Source organism: Brachyhypopomus gauderio, chromosome 13 (assembly GCF_052324685.1).
Source record: "Brachyhypopomus gauderio isolate BG-103 chromosome 13, BGAUD_0.2, whole genome shotgun sequence".
NCBI classification, from domain to species: Eukaryota; Metazoa; Chordata; class Actinopteri; order Gymnotiformes; family Hypopomidae; genus Brachyhypopomus; species Brachyhypopomus gauderio.
This window is the reverse complement of record NC_135223.1, coordinates 10314924-10333265: the sequence shown is the minus strand read 5'-3', so window position 1 is coordinate 10333265 and position 18342 is coordinate 10314924. Positions and strand designations below refer to the sequence as shown.

At 45.8% G+C, this 18342-nt stretch overlaps 1 protein-coding gene across 5 annotated transcripts in view; it reads right to left on the bottom strand.

The window, feature by feature from the left end:
- The window catches only part of nbeal2 (neurobeachin-like 2), a 45863-nt gene extending 28046 nt beyond the window's left edge, over positions 1-17817 (bottom strand). For 2 of the 5 annotated variants that reach the window (XR_013120606.1, XM_076970778.1), the window contains exons 1-15: positions 17314-17804; positions 7582-7670; positions 6573-6734; positions 6415-6496; positions 5971-6083; positions 5503-5585; positions 4625-4710; positions 4050-4362; positions 3107-3213; positions 2689-2769; positions 1885-1968; positions 1237-1335; positions 461-1110; positions 139-271; positions 1-2 (exon numbers count right to left, since the gene is read on the bottom strand). The exon at positions 1-2 is cut by the window's left edge and continues 118 nt beyond it. Coding sequence is in view for 3 of the 5 variants with exons in the window: in XM_076970778.1 (XP_076826893.1) it covers positions 1-2; positions 139-271; positions 461-1110; positions 1237-1335; positions 1885-1968; positions 2689-2769; positions 3107-3213; positions 4050-4362; positions 4625-4710; positions 5503-5585; positions 5971-6083; positions 6415-6496; positions 6573-6734; positions 7582-7670; positions 17314-17364 (2135 nt within the window). In the remaining 2 variants the exon portion in view is untranslated. Of the gene's footprint in view, positions 3-138; positions 272-460; positions 1111-1236; positions 1336-1884; positions 1969-2688; positions 2770-3106; positions 3214-4049; positions 4363-4624; positions 4711-5502; positions 5586-5970; positions 6084-6414; positions 6497-6572; positions 6735-7581; positions 7671-9404; positions 9665-17313 lie in introns of those variants that run through there. The other 3 variants (XR_013120607.1, XM_076970779.1, XM_076970780.1) reach the window with 3 other exon arrangements.
- Positions 17818-18342: the final 525 nt, after the last annotated feature.

Below are 18342 nucleotides of genomic sequence, written 5' to 3'. Positions count from 1 at the left end.
TGCTAGAAAGAGAGGGATGAGGGAAAAGGGAGGAGTAAGCAGCCCGCACTCTGGGTTCAGAACTCTGCGACTGCCTCGTTCTATGCGGGTGTGTGTGTGTGTGTGTGTGTGTGTGTGTGTGTGTGTGAGTGCTCTGACCCAGGCGCGGTCACTGAGTGGATTCTCAGGCAGGGAGATAGCCATGTACTCCTTCTTGGTGCACACGGCCACCACCAACACGCCCTGCGTGGTGAAGAAGGCCTCGAAGCCGGTGCCGCTCGCTGTGAAGAAGCTGCAAACACGTCACATTCCAGAAATAAGTCACCCGCCCGTCCCGGTGCGGCTACATCGCAGGCCTGCTGGTGCGGCACGCCGGTGGGAGTTAGCGCGGTGGGAGTTAGCGCGGTGGGAGTTAGCGCGGTGGGTGTTAGCGCGGTGGGTGTTAGCGCGGTGGGTGTTAGCGCGGTCGGTGCCTGCTTGCCTGTACAGCTGTTTGCGGCGCGGGCCCTTGACCAGGCACAGCGTGCTGTCCTGGCCGGCGGGGGCGGTTCCGTGGGTCTCGGAGTGGTGCTGGTGCTGTTGGGGAGGGGGGAACTCCGAGGCGCTGAGGCACAGCCAGGCGTGGAAGGCGAAGGCGCTGCCGGGCCAGCGCTGGATGGCGGGCACCATGATGCCGGCCATGGGCGGCGTGAGGTCGAAGTACTGCAGCGCGCTGCTCCCGCCGTGGCCCCTGGCCGCCATGGCGGAGAGGGCCCGTATGGCCCGGCCGCAGTAGGGATGCGGAGGCCCTCCGGGCTCGGTCCGGAGCAGCCGCAGGAAGCCACGGAGCTCGCGGGGCCGCAGGGACAGAGAGCCCAGGTCCTGTAGCAGGCCCAGGAGGGCGTCGGAGCACTGACGCTCCAGCCGCTCCGGAGGCTCGGCCAGAACGTCCAGCAGGCGGCCCACGAGGCCCGCCTCCACCGCCACGGTGCGGCAGGCCAGCGTGCCCCGGCACACGGTGGCCAGCCACTCGGAGACCAGCAGCTGCAGCGGGCGGGAGCCCAGCTCGGGGAGCCACTGCAGAAGGAGGAGCAGGGGCTGGTCGTTACTGATGCCCAGCTGGAGAGCCTGAGAGTGCTCGCCCTCCACCGCCTGCAGGGAGGGAGAAAACAACGATAAACTGATACAGTGTGAAAGAAGAGATAAGCTAAGGTCACATCACCATGAAGATCACGGTAAGAACTTGTGTCCGGCTGTGACTTCAAGCTCGTCTCTCACCATGTTCATCAGTTCCTGGAGGAGCCTCTTGGTGGGCTGACCTTGACTCTTCAGCACGTCAAAGAGCTGGGAGTAGCCTATGCGCTCCTTAAACACCTCCTGTACAAGACACACCCCAAGAGTGGAGCACGATCACACACTGATTCATCACCCGCTCACAGTTAACACGACTGCTCTGAATAGAGGGTGGCCTGCTCCGACTACCGCAGGGCTTTTACGAAAGCAAACATGAGTGATAGTTCCAGAGTGTAAGATCTATGAAAGCAAACATTAAATCCTATAAACTTTAAGAAAACACTTCATTTGGAATCAACAGGTCCTGCGTTCAGACCACGTGGTTTTGTGCCATTACTTCCAGAGGTGCAGATAAGATAAGGCACTTCCACTCTGTTACACACTTACTGAACTTTCAAGGCGTCTCAAACAGCAGCACATTAGCAGTGATGAATTGGGTCACAATATACATTCAGTTGTACAGAACTTCAAAGGTATGTTTGGATACAGAAAAGCACGGGGTGGGAGGAAGTAGTAAAGTTGTTATAAATACTAAACTTGTGGTGTGTGTGTCTGAGGGTGAGAGAGATAGATAGAGAGAGAGAGAGAGAGAGAGAGAGAGAGAGAGAGAGAGAGAGAGAGAGAGAGAGATACCTTAGCAGATGGTGAGTTACTCATAATGGCCGTGAGGACTCCAATGGCATGTACTGTGATGCAGTCAGAACCTTTTTCCCAGACCTATAGCCACAAACACATGCACACACAATCCATGACTCACTGACACTTACGGCTAGAGTCACTTATACATCAAAATTAGATGTATTAGTCCGCAAACTTCTGGTTTCTGAAAACCTGAGATCAAAATTAGAGTAAGATTTCAGGATAGAACAAGCACACCTTATTTTAATCACAGAGCCCAGCAAACATGCACAACCCACACCAGGACCAAGCACTCTAACCGAGCCTCAGATGAGGAAGGAAACCCACAACCATGACACAGATCAGACGGCACCAAAACCCCCGTACCCGGCGGCCTCACTGAGGACCGGCCCAAACCAGCGCCGGCGACCCGGCCCATGCAGCAGCCCCAGGAGCCGCTCACAGCACCCAGGAGCACATGCCAGACGACACAATCATACATGCATATCCACGGTGCACGGAAGACATTCACACCGAGCATAAACATGTGGACACGAAAACACACAAACACGGTTGAGCCCAACACCAGTCAACAGCAGACTCCCCCTCAGGACGTGAACAAAGGTACGAGATGAGTTGGATTCGGGTTTTTGGGGGTTTTAATTGCAAGTCCGTGTGCATTGCAGGCCTGCATGTACACATGTTCTCTGATGATGAATAATGTGGATCAAATGTGTGTGTGTGTGTGTGTGTGTGTGTGTGTGTGTGTGTGTGTAAAGAGGGGGAGTTTCCTGTGGCTGGGCCTACAGGGGAAAGTACCTGCTCCACTTCAGCCTCTGTGAGCATGGGGAGGTCACACTGAGTCTCGCATTCTGATCTAGCCCTGTTGCTCTGATAGAGCTTCAGTGCGCGCGCGCGCACACACATACACACACACACACACACACACACACACAAATACCCACACACACAAGAGGAGCACAATCAGTCAGAAACAAGCTGGACAGTAAGAATGTGTATTAGTCCTGACTATTAAACACTTTCAGTATCTCGCACACACACACACACACCCCACATGTTTGATCAGCGCCCATGCACAGTTCAAATGAAAAAGAAGCACTAAACGTCTGTGGATCAGTGTTCCCGCACTGCAAGGGCCCACGTTCCGGGCCGCTCTGTGGTGGTCCCGGAACATGAGCTGTGGCTACCGCAGCGTGCGGGTCAGGCCCCGGCTCACCTTGCTGTTCTGGATAAGGCGCAGGATGTGCTCGAAGCAGTTGTTGTTGAGGAAGACGGCCTGCAGAACGGGCCGGTCCTGGCACTGCAGGATCTCCGGGATGGCGTCTGTGGGGGTGGAGGGAAACGCACACGCTCACTTGTGCCATTCCAAACCTTAGCGTGCAAACCTAAACCTCGGTGGGGGGTGTCTCTTTACGACAGGTCATCAGTGCGTGAGCCGCGTAAAGCCACATTTCTTGCTTGGCTTGCATGAAAGTTGTGCCCTTTACCGTAATAAAAGGAGAAAACAGTGAGCAAACGCCAGTGGGGAAGTAATGCAAAGGCAGACAGAATGCCATCTGCTCAAGCAGACTTCTCCATTCGCTGAACGGCACTTCAAGGAACTGCCGTCTATTACCGCAAGCTACTGCTGCAGGTCCTGAGTCAGTAGTTAATGTCTCTACTGGTTTATAGGTCTGGGTAGTTCTGAAGTGACTAACATGGCATGTGAGCGTAAAGGGCAGGTTTGCCATTAGCTTAAAAAAAAAAGATTACACAGGAAAAAAAATGATGCCTGTAACTGGTTTCATTAGATTAGATATGAAAACCACTTACACCTCACTCAGGAGTAAAAGGCCAACCTGACCCAGGCTATTGAAGTACGCTGAACAGAAAAGTCTATTATCGGTCAAAAAACACACATGCATAACTATGTCTTCCAAGACAGGAGCCACCAGTGGCAAAATATGTGGCTGATTTGCCCCAGGAGAGGGAGGTATGACTTACCAGGCGGGTGCAAGTCAACGTTTCATTTTGCATTGTCTGAATTTTTCACATCTCAAACCACTTCTCAGGACAAAGAGTAGATAAATACACACAGACGAAACAGGGCGCAGTAATCAGCAGCAGCCTAAATGCTCCGTAGTTGAGCGCGTGGCCCAGGACGGGACGTAGACCCTTACTGAGCATGTGCGTTTGTAACACGATGATGCTGTCCTCCCAGCCCGGGCTGTCGTCCCGCTCTGCGGCGGGGGGCCGGTTCCAGTTCAGCAGCTCGAAGTAGCTTTTGAGAACGCTCCTGATGCCCAGCTGCCTCTCGGCGGGGCTGCTGCCGTGCAGAAGGTGGACGATGGCCGTCAGGCAGCGCAGGGTCAGCCGCACCAGCCGGGCCTCCTTGGGCTCCTTGGCGGTGGGTGCAGGGTGGAGGCACCAGGTGCGTAGCACGGACATGAGGTCGTCCACGGCGTGGGGTGTGATGGAGAGCAGGCCGTTCTTCTGTTGCGCGCGTGCGCGGACACACACACACACACACACACACACACACACACACACACACACACACGCACACACACACACGCACACACACGTGGAGAGGACATAACGCAACATCTAAATACACACGTGTGGAAAACAAGCACTTGTCCCAGACATGCCCGTGTGGGAAGGGGGATTAATTCCTGTGGTAAAGGAGGGTGTTGTGGAGAGGAGTTACGTGGCGTAACACAAGTGCACCATGGGAAAGGACAGGACAGGTTACCTTGCAGCCGCTGATGACGGCGCCCTGTAGATGCACCAGGCGGAGGAGAAGGGGCTCGGGGATCAGCTCGCTATCCTGCAGGCATTCTGGAGGCAGGGCCAGGCCCACATACAGTAGCAGGTGTCAGAAGAGCAGGAAGCCAAGGGTTCATCTAGGTGTCCTAATGCGCGAAGGCATACTGCAGCACAACCCAGCCATCACACAGATGGATGACTAACCCATTCCATCTTAATACACCAGGATCATTACTGAAGTCACATAAAGTCCTCTTTAACTTGGGGCAGCCTTTTTATTTTGTATTTCATCATACTTCCTTTGTCGACACAGATGGAGCTGGCGAAACTGGTCACAAACCCTTTTTCCACGAGCGCACACTCTCAAGCAGTGTGCAGACTGGAAGGCTGAGTGTCCGTAGACACTATATGCCCTTAATGACAGACTGATGGCTGAACTACTACCATTCTCCATCAGAGGGCAAAGAAAAGGCAGATTAAATTAAGTCTCACAGTAAAGTCAAACCTAGAGACGCGTCACAGAAGCAAGTGTAACGTGCCAGTAATTTTAGTGTGTCAGCAATTCATCTCGAACACACAACATCCTTTTCACTAGCGTGAGGTTTGGGTATTGCTGCAAAGCTTTGGGGAGTGTGCAAACTGCATGGCCAAACTGAGCAAGCACCCTCAGACTGGTTCACTGCAACATCTTTGAGAACGCAGGCAGGTGTTTAAACTAGCAGCTGGCTGTGCCCCCCGCTAATCACAGAGGAGACAGTGGCCCACCATGACAGACCCGACTCCCCTAGATCATGGCGCTGAGTAACAATGCGATGTCATAACATACTGTTTGTGTGTGTGTGTGTGTGTGTGTGTGTGGCGTACCGTGAAAGAAAGCAGGCAGCTCCTCTGGCAGAGTGAGAGGGCAGAACTTGTATTTGCTCCTTTCCAGCATGCTGACCTCCTCGCTGAGACACACACACACACACACACACACACACACACACACACACACACACACACACACACAGATTCAGGAATAATGTCAAATCACATTAGTTACATGCTTGAATGGTTAGGCTCATGGTGCCGTTTCAGACTGCTCATCACTGCAGTGTTCACAGTGTGCTGGAGGCAACATGCACGCACAACCACACACTTGCACACATGTAGCACGCGCATGCACGCGTTATCAGCAGGGGCGGAACCAGAACACGCCACACTCATGGGCCGACTCACCTCCCACACATTCCTGTTGTAGATCGACACCCCACCACCTCCCACACCCACCCACCAAACTCTCCCTCACACACACACACACACACTCGTACGCTCGCACGCTCACTCACTCACCCCGCCTGTCGCCTCCTCCATGTCTGATAAGGGTCAAAGAGGTTTTCACACAGCAGAAGGCCGTGCAGCACCACGGACTGCAGAGTGTTTTGGTCTTCTGGCTTCTTCTTCAGCTGTAACACACCCGGACACACACACACCCACATTCCACACCTTTCACCATCTACATCTACACGGGCTCAGCCATCATCTGTGCCTCTCCTGGCCTTCATAGTGAAACAGTGCAGACACATTCCTGCAGGCTAAACTCACACCTCTCATTCCACCTGTTCACCAGCCCACTGGTGCACTGCATTAGAACTGATACCAACTCAGCTCTAGCCTCTACGTTCATTTAAGGAATCACCTTACAAAACAACAGACAAACTAAAATGAAAAAACATTTTTTTAAATGGGGTTTTTTTTGCCTATCTGGGAAGGACTGATGTAGAAACACTTCCTTACCTGATTCACGCAATAGTTTAACAGCTTGATGGTCTCGAGCATGAAGCCAGGGGTCTTGTCAGGGTCAATGTTCTCCATATTCCTGCAAGGTCATTCACAGGCTTGAAGCTTTAGTCTTTGGTCTGACTATGAGTCTATGAGGCGTGCGGCCTCCTTACCTGCAGATGATGATGAAGAACTTGATGAGGAGGAGCGGGTGGGGGGCGGTGCTGCTCTGGTCCTGGCCCGACAGGTGGAGCACGCTGTGCCAGAGCTTCGTGCCCAGGGAGACGAGCACGTCCCGCGGGAGGCACGGCACCTCCCCGCTCCACTCCTCCAGCCTAGAGAGGAGCAGGGAGACACACCCGCTTCATGCTACCGTGAACTCAGAAGGGCTTCGGTGGGTCAGGTCGCCATACGACGGGATTGGTGTCGTTACGGACATGTTACGGCATTTAGAGAACACTATTAACAAAATACTGGGGCTGGGAGTGTAGAAGCGGTGTGCTAAGCCGAAGGACTGGTTATGAAATTGCATTTCAGTTAAACCAACTGCAAGCAATTGCAATTGCTTGGTGAAAGCAGTCGCCTGGTTTTGGGGTATGTAATTACTTTTACGGCTAGGCTGTAGGGTATAAAAGAACATTCTGAAACTTTTTCAGGGCCTGTAGATACATGCCCTGGCTGTTTTCGGAGTGAACAGAAGAGATACTGGTTGTTTGTCAATGCATGAGGCACATAAACCTCAAGAGTAAACTATTGCTCAGGGGTTCGAACATGAAACTATGCTTTCAAACTACATTTCCCTTCATTGTAAGAACATGTATATAAAATGCAATCCTTACTCACAGCAGACAGCCCTCATTTCATACTACCTCACACACTTATACTTAATACACTTAAGGCTGTATTAACATAAAACCCTTGATGTCAACTTCTTGATTGTCTCAAAACCTCAAAATCAAAATTTTAAATACACACAAAAGGTAAACGTTGGCTGAAACACTGAACACTTGAGGCTAGTGAGTAAGTTCAAACACTGCACTCAGATCTGGCTGCATATCCCCATTGTGGTGTGGACAACAGCGGCTCTGACGAGTTCCTTCTCCGAGGGTGGTGCACGTTCTCTCCAGGGCTGTCTGCACAGAGACGGCGGCATCTGGAGCGGCCAGAGTGGCAGTGACTCACCGACGTGGCTCCAGGGATTGCACATCGATGATCTTTTCAAAGCTGGCCACGAACGTCTCCAGCCACTGCTGCAGGTAAACCACATCTTTCTGCAGAATGGCATAAGGGAGAGGGAAAGAGAGAGGGAGAGAGAGGGAGCGTGAGACAGACAGACAGACAGTCAGTGTTAGTAAGGCAGAGGGGAGGTCAAATTTCAAACAGGATGTACTGATGGTTAGAAGCAGACACAAGCTCAGCAGGAACGCGTAAACGTGCGTACACTGGGAGGGAACAGTCCTGAACCGGGTCTCGGGAGAAGCACGCTGCTCGGCTGAGTTATGGGTTATGAGGCCATGGTGCGCGATGCCTTTTACACAAGTCTATCTCCACAATCAGCACAACAGGAAGTTGCAGTGGGTGCTCCTGTGTGATGTCACAGAGGATATTGCAAGCAAGAGTGCGATGTGATCAACAGGTTCTTTCTGTGCATGTGGTGGTAAAGTGCAAGCCTGGACCAAGTCTTGGTACACAATAACATTCACAATAAACGATACACAATAACGTTCTTGGCCACTGAGCCCCGTTTCAACATCACTGGGTTACATAACTCCAATGTATCTTGTGCAAAAACCTTTAAAAAAAAAGGAAGTGAAGTGTGATTGATGGATGGGAAGAAGATGTGAGGTAGTGAAGAAGTTCAGTAGTATCCTCACCATGTCATTAATGCAAGGAACTCGTAAATTCCTGTTTCAAAAGACCCAATGCTGTGTTCACTAACTCATTGCTCTGTTCACTATCCTTTGTCCACTATTTCTCATTGTACCACTTATCTGGGCTTAAGCACTAGGTAATTAGGAGTACAATTTTTGTCAGCAGTTACCACTCCCATGTCAGATGTGACATCACACATCTGGGGCTAAAGGCTAGACACCAGCAAGTAATCAGACTTGATGTTTCAGTTCAAACTGTGCATGACACAACTGTAACTGACTGCTTAGCTCATGGATAAACCACTTACATACCTGCACTCACCTTTTTCATGGCATGTCATAATCCTAGGTTATCCGAGGGCATTTCAGGTTGCTCAATGCCCTAGTTATGTTATGAATCTGAATGTATGAACTAAAAATTCATTTCTAGGGATCCGTGTTACCATTTTCAATTGTTTGGTTATATTTATACATGTTCTCTCTCTTATCCAAAGCCTTACATACATTTATCAATAGACAGACAGCATGTTCATTCCCTGGGAACTGACCCCTTGACCTTGGTGTTGTTAGCACCTTGCTCTACCTGTTCTAGCTGGAGATGGGTAATGGGATATTGCAGAAATGTCTGGGGCTTTCTGAGCACCAGACTAGGAAACATTGTTGTATATCAAATCGGACTCATAATTCACTGTGACACTGCACAATAACGTGGTGTCCATATAAGCCAGCAAGGTACTAACATCATTGCCTTGCCGTTTCAACTGGCTATTGTCAAACTTCAAAGCGCCGAGGGGGATTATTCATCAGTAGATTTGGTGAGATGTCAGCAGCCTACACAGCTGCTCCCAGACTCACTGCAGACGATGAGGCAAAAGGCACGGATTCAAAAGACCAGCACGTAGGCTGGACGCTCCGCTCCGACCACGACAGAGCCCGACTGGCCGGCACGTCTGCAGAGGAAGTTGATGCATCGCCACACACGAGTCGAACGCTTGAGATACGCGTTTCACTGGCAAAACAACACGAGTAGCAAAACACTCCCACCAGCACTGGCACAACCGCCACACACTTCTGCTACAAAACTCGGCTGTAGCCATTTCACACCCCTGGCAGAAACAGTGTAGTGAACGTTACCAGTTGCCGTTCGGTTGGGGACCAGTCCATGTCTCATGGCAGGGGAGGTCGCGGGGGGAGAACCCCGGTCTCTTCTGAGCCACAGTTGACTCGCTGGGTCTGCCAGTACACGTCCACGTGTGATGCTCTCAACCATTTACAGTCTCTTCCATTATGCACACGCTCTCTTACTTCCTATAAAAAACAGCCTATCTTACTCTTCTATTTGGCGTTCTATTAAACTCTATCTGTTTTGTTTTGTTCTCTCTCTCTCTCTCTCTCTCTCTCGTTCTGCTTCTGTCAAACAACAAGGAAATGCAGAGTCACTTTAAGCCAAGCACATTTCCTCTCATCATCACTACTTCCTTTCCTGCTACGGTCGCTGTCTTATTGGTGGACGTCTAGGGGCTTGTGGCAATCCTCTCCCAACCAGAGAAAAAACTTGAAGAATCAGCACACACAGCAGCACAGCCCACAGACAAACAGCAGAGCAGTGGGAATCTGGTGTAAATGGGCAGGCATGATAGCACCTACCCTCAGACATACTCACTCTTCCAGAATTGCAGGCATAAGCGGAAGAACATTAAAGCCTGACTGGGACGACAGCTGTATGGGTGTCCGTTAGTAATGGCCATTGGTGGATCAATTTCCCTAAGTGACAAAATACCAGAGCGGGGTAAAAGCCAACATTGTAGTCCCACAGGGTGTCCTCTGCCAGCCTCTTATAAGGTCAGCCATTTTAATAATGCTGCTATGAAGCTATGAGCGTGACTACTTGAAACAATCCTATCCATGCACAGATCATACACAGATGTACAGATCATACACTGAGAGATTTCCTATAGCACAATCACTACAAAATGCTTGTTATCATTCACACTGTTATCATTACTTGTTGGAGAGACTTGTAAGAAACACTTGCTTAACTTATGGTCTGATCAACAAATAGTTAACATTTAATTGCTACTGTACTTTACATTTATTTTTAGCAGGCGGGGTTAGTCATACAACACATAGAAGCACAATTCGTATAAAGTAACAGCAACAGCCACTGTGCGGCATTATCAGTTTCAATAATGCTAATTGGAAATAAAATAAGCCATACTGAGAATTCCAAAATGAAATCCAGAATACCGGTGCCTTCCAGTGGTAATATGATCATATACTTAATTATATACGCAGCTCATGTCCTCATATCGATACCTAGGGGAATATAACGGTTTTCCTAAGCTCCACAGTCATCAAAACCTCAAAAATCACAAGGGGCCCATCACTGTTCCGTTTTAAAAGAGCTGTACTATTTGAATTCATATAAACGCAAACATGCCCACATTCAGAAACTTTTGATCTGCTGCCTAAGCCAAATTTCAATTCAGCCTGAGGGAGGCCGCAGCTGGCAGTGGGTGTTTGAGATTCTGGGCGGCTCCGTGCCCAGCAGCAGCTGAGCTGGGACAAAGAGGTTCTCTGGGTTTCCTGGTTCAGTTCTGTGTCAGTAAACATGGACACGGGGCACATGGGAAGGAGTCCTAACCTCAAGAGTACATATACATTAGAGGTTATCATTCACAACAGAGAGACAGAGAGGACTTGAGTTTAGTTTAGGGTCACTTTAAATTTATGTATACGAGTAGAGCTTTGCTTAAATTTGGGGTTCAGTTTTTAATGAGAGATTCGTTGTGGTTAAGATTAAGGGTTAGGTCAAATTAGGACTAGTATTTGATTTATACTGTGACATGAGATTAAAGCGGTTTAGTTACACTAAGCTTTATGCCATCACGAGTAATATAAGTGCACATGTATACATGTCTTTCTGCCTGTAGACTGTAAGTGAGAGTACCAGTCAAAACATGCAGGTAGTACTGAACTGGATCAAACCTCCAGAAGGCTGCAAAGTATTTCCAGGAGGATATGGGTTGAGTAGCTGCAGACAGGGAGCTGCTATACCATTATGCAGATTATCCCAATTAGAGCCAATGATGAGGGTTAATTAGCCCTCCACTGCAGCCCCCCCTCCCACCCACTCACCACTACAACCCTGCTTTCTTTCACCATGACTGTTTCCAAGAAGCACAAACAGCAACGAAATCCACCACACATATAAAAAAATTTCAAAAGATGAACTGCTTGCTTGTTCTGTATAAAACCAAATAAATGAGGGCTAAAAAATGAAGATGTGGGTTTAAATAAGAAGAAAACACAGACTTCCTCTCAATTAGGTCACGGGCATTAATGTAGGCTAAGGATGCTTAAGGGAAAACTGGGGATAATTTCACGAAAATAGAGTTAAGGCTTTAGGGACAGCTGAGCACCCAAGCTCAGCAAACGGACAACAGACAAAACCGAGATCTGCAGAACAGCATTATAAACGCACCAGCTTAACAGTCCTTAAGAAGACTGAGACCAATGAGACTAAATTAGAAAAAAAGCAGGTTAAATATATCCACAAAAGTCTCATGGGAGGCTCTGGAAAGTACTGGAGCTGTTCACCAGCAGCAGGCCTGGACTGGTCTTTCTGAGGTAAATTTAACGGCCCTGAAAGTGCCCCTGGAGAACGGGTGGATTTCCCTGCCATTTCAAAAAAGATCTACAGTGCTAAAAAGCAACGGCCTGTCAGCTTCAGCTACAGTGGTGAACGCAGACAATAAAACCAGTTGGTGTAACGTTAAAGAATGACTTGTAGTCAGGGTGTCCACTTCTTATTGTCCAGAGTGGTCTTGCTTCATGTGGCGTTCGTAAGTGCTTGACATTCGACCCTGAAAGATTTTCAAAGTTGTATCTGGCATTGATAAACTCTTTGGCAGACATGTGTGGACATGTGAGGTGAATGCTACAATGTGTTACACAACTAGGAGCCTGCAGAAACACCTCAAAGCCATGTAATCCAGATGTATTCTTGTCAGGTGGAGGGGAGCTAGCCTGTGCATACTCTATAAACATAAAGCCAGGTTTTGCATTCAAATATAGCACATCACAATCAGAATCCATATTCACCAAGATATCAAAGTCAAACAGTACAGCACATGAAAGTAATGGTTCATTACTTATGTGAGGAGTCGGAAAAAGTCAGTCAGAATCACTGCATGTGTGTGTGTGAGTGTCTGTGTATCCAGACAAGATCACTGCGTGCATGTGTGTATCCAGAGAGGATCACTGCATGTGTGGGTGATGGATCATCTCTCATGAAAGCTGATTAAAAATTAAGACGCAACAATGTCCTTAAAAGCCCCATGAGGCTTTTACAAATCCTAAATGCTAGAAGAGCTAGAAGAATGTCTTTGACCTCATCACGTGATGTGAATTTTTTACCACTGCGAATTTCAAGCCGAGGGGTGTTACTCAGACTGAAAGGACCCCACTCGGCTTTTCAGCAGGGCAAACTGCTCAAATCGCATTTCTCAATGAAATAAAGAAACTCTTTATTGAGTGAGTGAATCTAAATAAAATTCCTTTGGGTTGAATTTACAACAACTGGTTGTTTAATCCGTAGTCTATGATCCTAGCTTTAGAGTATATTGCAGATTAGATATGAATGCCAGTTCTCAAGGAGAAAAAATAAAAAGAAAGAAGGAAAACAGATCTGCACGCCTGTTGAAACACAGTCTTCAATCCAAAGTCTTCAAGGAGTGCCAGGAACAGCTTGACACTAGCCTTGTTCAAGACAGTGTCAAATAATAACAGACTAATGACACTAACATTTAGGCTGTTTATCTATTTCTATACACAACAACACATCTTAACAGCAAAATAGCTTAACCAACAAAATTGTTGTTTTGTTAGTGATTAAAATCTTTGTAATAAGAATATAAAAAACATAAAATGGGACTACAAATAACAAATCAAATCAAATCAAATCAAATATATTTGTATATATTTTCCAGCTGGGTATGATATACCATAAGCCCCTCGCTGTTTTCTTGAAAGTTCTAGGGTTTAGGGTTAGGGTCATTCTTACCACAGTCCTAAACTATCTGACCTCAAAGCTGCACAATTTAAATCAGGCAATGTGTGATCTTTTTAAAAACAAGCAAAATAGTTTGCAAAAAAAAACATTCCTGCAGAAGCAGACTACTAATAAAGATGAAGTACAGATGAAGTGTTTCCTCTTCTGTATTTATGAAGGCAATCTAGTTTAACCTTTGAAATTATTATTTAGACAGGACAGTAAAGAGATTACCATACCATCATAGCCCAGTTAAAGAGTCAATAACTATAGTAACAATTAACTAGAGTCATTAACTATGAGCTCTTGGTATTAATTTACAAAAATGCAGCCTTTTTAGGTAAATACCAATATTTAAATGCTTCGATGGATTTTACCTTTATACATTTTAAAGCAAGTTCAAACTATAATCTGTTAAGGTGCACTTTACTTAATTGTAATTAATGAAAACATATGTTGCCACTAAAACAAAGGGGAACAAAAATAGTTTCATTACATTTTACATTCCAAGCTTCCTCAAATGCTAAGTGCCATTTTTGCCTTCACCTGGTGCAGGTGTAGTTAAGCTTATAACTGGAAAGCCCCCAGAATTTTCTTTTACAAAATTACACAGTCACCAACTTATATACCTTGCTCACCAACATATACCTTGTTGAATGAGTAAGCAGCAAAATAATAATAATAATAATAATAATAATAATAATAATAATAATAATAATGACACCATAACAATAACAATAATAATAAAGGTAATAACTGAAGGAATAAACAAATTAGACATATATTGACAAGGAAGAATTTGAAAATTAGTTGTAATTTTCCAAAATTTCAATACTGAACCAATAATGACAAGTCGAAAACTGTTCTTAGTCAATGAATATTATATGACATGATGCAGCAATATGATATCAATGTGTGGCTGAAAGCTCAGATTGAAATCTAGGACAATTACGCCTGAAAAGTCAGTCAGAACTTTATGAGATAGTTTACGTGGAATGGCACATGTGAGCAAACATCTTGCTCAGAGTGCCAGTAATCCTCAGAACCTGACCTTCTGGTACATGACAAAAGGCCCACAATAAGGCCGCCCACTGAAAACATTTCAGGTGCAATGGAATCCACTGAGGCAGTCAGGTGTATTGTGTGTACTGCCTGCAGAAAATATACAATGTACAAAATCAACTTGGCCAGAGCAGCACACGCTGTAACCTGTGTGGCTATGGTGTGCTGGACACAGCTGACCAAGGTACCCAGAAGATGGTTTTACATTAGCAAAACTGATAAATTCTCTTTTTCACATGAAACCTTTCATTTAATTTACTAAAACAGAAACTTGTTTGGGTGTGATCACTTAGCTGAAATGAAACTAAATCAGTGGAACCCTGCAGCTTACTCACATCCAAACCCAACCACTACACACTCACACACACACACTCACACACACAAAACCTGATGGAAAACTTGTAAAATGATGCTGCGAGAATGGAAGTGAGAACGGAGAGGACTGATGATCATACAAAAACAGGTTGTACTCAGAGGATATCAGTGATAGCAGCCATGACAGGAAGTGGTTTGATCACATCATTGTTGTCCTCCAAGCAACACAGTCAGGAGGAAGTGGGCTAACACAGAGGTGCCTCTAGTCTTAGGTGAATGAGAGCTTGTCACAGAGAGACAGCTTGGCCTATGTAACCATCACCTAGCCATTGCATTTACTTCAATAGTCTGCCATTATCTCAGGAGCCTGCTTTGATTGTAGGTGCATTATGTATGCTAATTAAAGTGTCAGGAGAGTATAAACCATTCCGCATGCTCTCCTCTTCTCTCTACAGCTTAAAAAATCCATGGTCGAAAACCTGATCAAGCAAGTGCCCTGATGCAATCTTTTATTATATATATATAAAAATATATATTAAAGAGAGAGGGGGGCTAGAGATTCTGCTCAGGAAGGGTGTAAGTGCTCCATTCTCCAGTCAAATTGTTAAATTGTGCTTTATGACACTGGGTGAACTAAAGACTCATTCCACGAGTGACTCCTGTTATGGGTGTGGAGGAAGGATGCCTAGCCCAATATGGACCTGAATTATACCAAAGCCAAAGAGTGTAGTGAAAGGTGCTTTGAAGATGAGTTTTCAAATAACAATGCGTGTTTGAAAAAGAATGTGTGGAATGCACTGTGCAGTCAGATGTGCAGTCAAAATAAGCAAATACTAACTCAAGAAATATTCAAATACTAACTCAAGTAAATATTCAAATAATAACTCAAGTAAATATTCAAATACTAACTCAAGTAAATATTCAAAACACACATGTTTGAACAGACAAAGTCATGACATCAAGTAAAATGTGAAAGGTAAGCAACAAATCCTATACTTCCAAAATATTTGTGGACAAAGCATGTAGAAATAAAAGCAGTTAATAGCTAAGTCAACAGAACAGTAGCACAGAGACAAGCTTTACTGTCTTAACTGGTGAAAATGGCAAAACAGGAAAATCAAGATTTTAAAAAATTATTATTATTAGAGTGTCCACTTGTGATGAAACAAGACAGGTCTCACACATAGAGCAACATCGACTGAAGAAAGCTAAACATGAAACTTCCAGTTATAAGAGGAGAATTTCCCAGGGGCAAGAGCAGATTGAAAGACTGATGCATAATTCAAATGATTGGTAATCACACAATCTGCTGCCCACAAAATCATTCCCACTGCACATATGCTGTGTCACTGCTGTTTAATCAGACGTGTGCTAGCACTAGCCTCCGATACTCCTTGCATCTCAGTGGTATGGGGCTAGTATCCTGCACCTGCTGTCTTGGTTTCCATGGTAGCCATTCATCAAGAACAGGCTGCAGGCTACTGGGATGACCCCGATAGCTGACCAGAAGTACATACACAAATGAGATATAACTAAACGAAAACACAAAAAGCTAAATTCAACCCATAATACTGAAAAATACATATGTTTCTAATAGAAATAAATGTTGCTATATTGGTAAATGTGAAGCCTTTTTCACTTGTCGTGTGGACCACTAGAGGGTGTGATATCAAGGAGAGAGAGGCCAGTCTTGTTCTTGTTGCAGAATTCAGTCTCTTTATTCTTTGCGCGTTATTTTTCTACTGATGGGAAAGGTGCTGAAATGGAGCCACGTATCAACTCATAATTAACTATCTCCCTCGAGTGCAGATAAGAAGACAAACACAAAGTTCGTTTTTACCCAGACACAAGACACTTTGGCGGAGATTTAAACCACTAATCGTCTGCTTCTGTGTATCTGTGACACGATGGTCGATGTCTATAGAATCACACATGCCTACACCTCAAAGCCACTGAAAGCTCACAGCTGGACAAATATTGCTAACAAATACGACTATTATTATAGTATTGTTCTTTCACTAGTAATAATACATTTGTTAATGTGTTAAGTTTAAAGATGTGCTCGAAGTTCATGAACACAGTCGTTGCTGTCAATACCACAGCGTATAAACAGAAGCCACAGCGTGACATATGAGGACTGTCGGTTAGTGAAGACAATAGAGAAATAATAAGGAAGTAGCCCAACACAACCTACCTGACTCTCAGGTACTACTAATAACACTTGAGATTTGGGAACTGCCGGTCACATGCACTAAAAATGACTAACCCCAACACAAAAACGCACCCGACATGGCAATATGAATAGTTTTTTATTTTGTCCGTTACATTTGGAGACTGAAGAAATGTTGAGTTTTCACAGTGACAGCTGCACCCCAACGATACTGTGTCCATTTAGCTACACTTCCTGAAACAGTTGTTTTGACCGAGACATGGAAAAGGATGAGGAATGGCAAATATGGTTGCCTGCTTAACTATTTGCATAATGCGACATTATCGCAGTGTACAGATTTGTGTCCTTAACTATATCTGCGGTACTTTAAAACCGAGCGGCAGCTACTGATTCGAGGTGAAGTCCGAGCCAACAGGTGTCGTGTGGGTCGCCGTGTGTCTCACCTTGGTGTAATATAACATCCACAGCTCGTACAGCCGCTCCTTCGAAGCCATTCTCTACCGCCTTGTGCTTCGCTCAAGAGTAGATTAAACCATTTAACTTCACGTCCACACGCGTAAAGTCGTTCGGATATAACTCCACGGAGGCGGTTATGCTGGCGAGGAAATACATGCTCCTCAACAGGTTTCTACCTGATTTCCATGATCTCCCAAAGTTGCATGAAGATGGTTTATCACTAAAATAAATGTGAAAACTCACAGTGAAATATCACGGAATGTAGTGAACAAACGAGTGAAAATAAGCTCTGATGCGGCGGGAGCATGAAGAGACATCCCTGGCTGGAAGATCCTCGCCAACTTCAGAAGCGCACTGTGCACGCGTGATAAAGGTTCACTTTCCGCCCCGCACATCCCAAACGTTTCACGTGTGGCAGTAGAGAGCACACGCAGCTCCAGCCTGACACTCAGGAAGACCCCCGCTCAGTCAAGGAAGCTTTCAAAAGGCACTGCTAACGTACAGCAGACATCCCCTGGAACAGCATTATATGAAAAGTTGAGCCTGTTTACAATATGTGATCGCTTCACTACAAGCACTTTTTGTGCTCTATACGAACGTGTGTTTGTGTGTATTTTCTTACGTACGCGGATGTACACATGCACACAGCTGTTATTGCCGTCATTCTTAAAATAAGCTTTACACAAGACACATGACACGTACTACCTTACAGTGGCGATGAATACCGGATGAATTTAATGACACAAAACATACTAAATAAATCAATCTTATTGGGTGGTTTACAGGATATTTAAAATACACATTTTACTTTCAAAACCTACATCTTTTGTACTATTAGACCCCTTTGGATCATGCAAACAAAATGCAAAAGTGAAGTGGCAGTGTTAAATCTGAATAGACTCACCTGCAAAGCAAAAGTGTTCTCCAATTTTAAACTAGGAAAGATTTTACGAAAACACTTTATTTTTAAGATTTAAGATTTTATCAAAACACTTTATTGGACTTTTTAGATATAT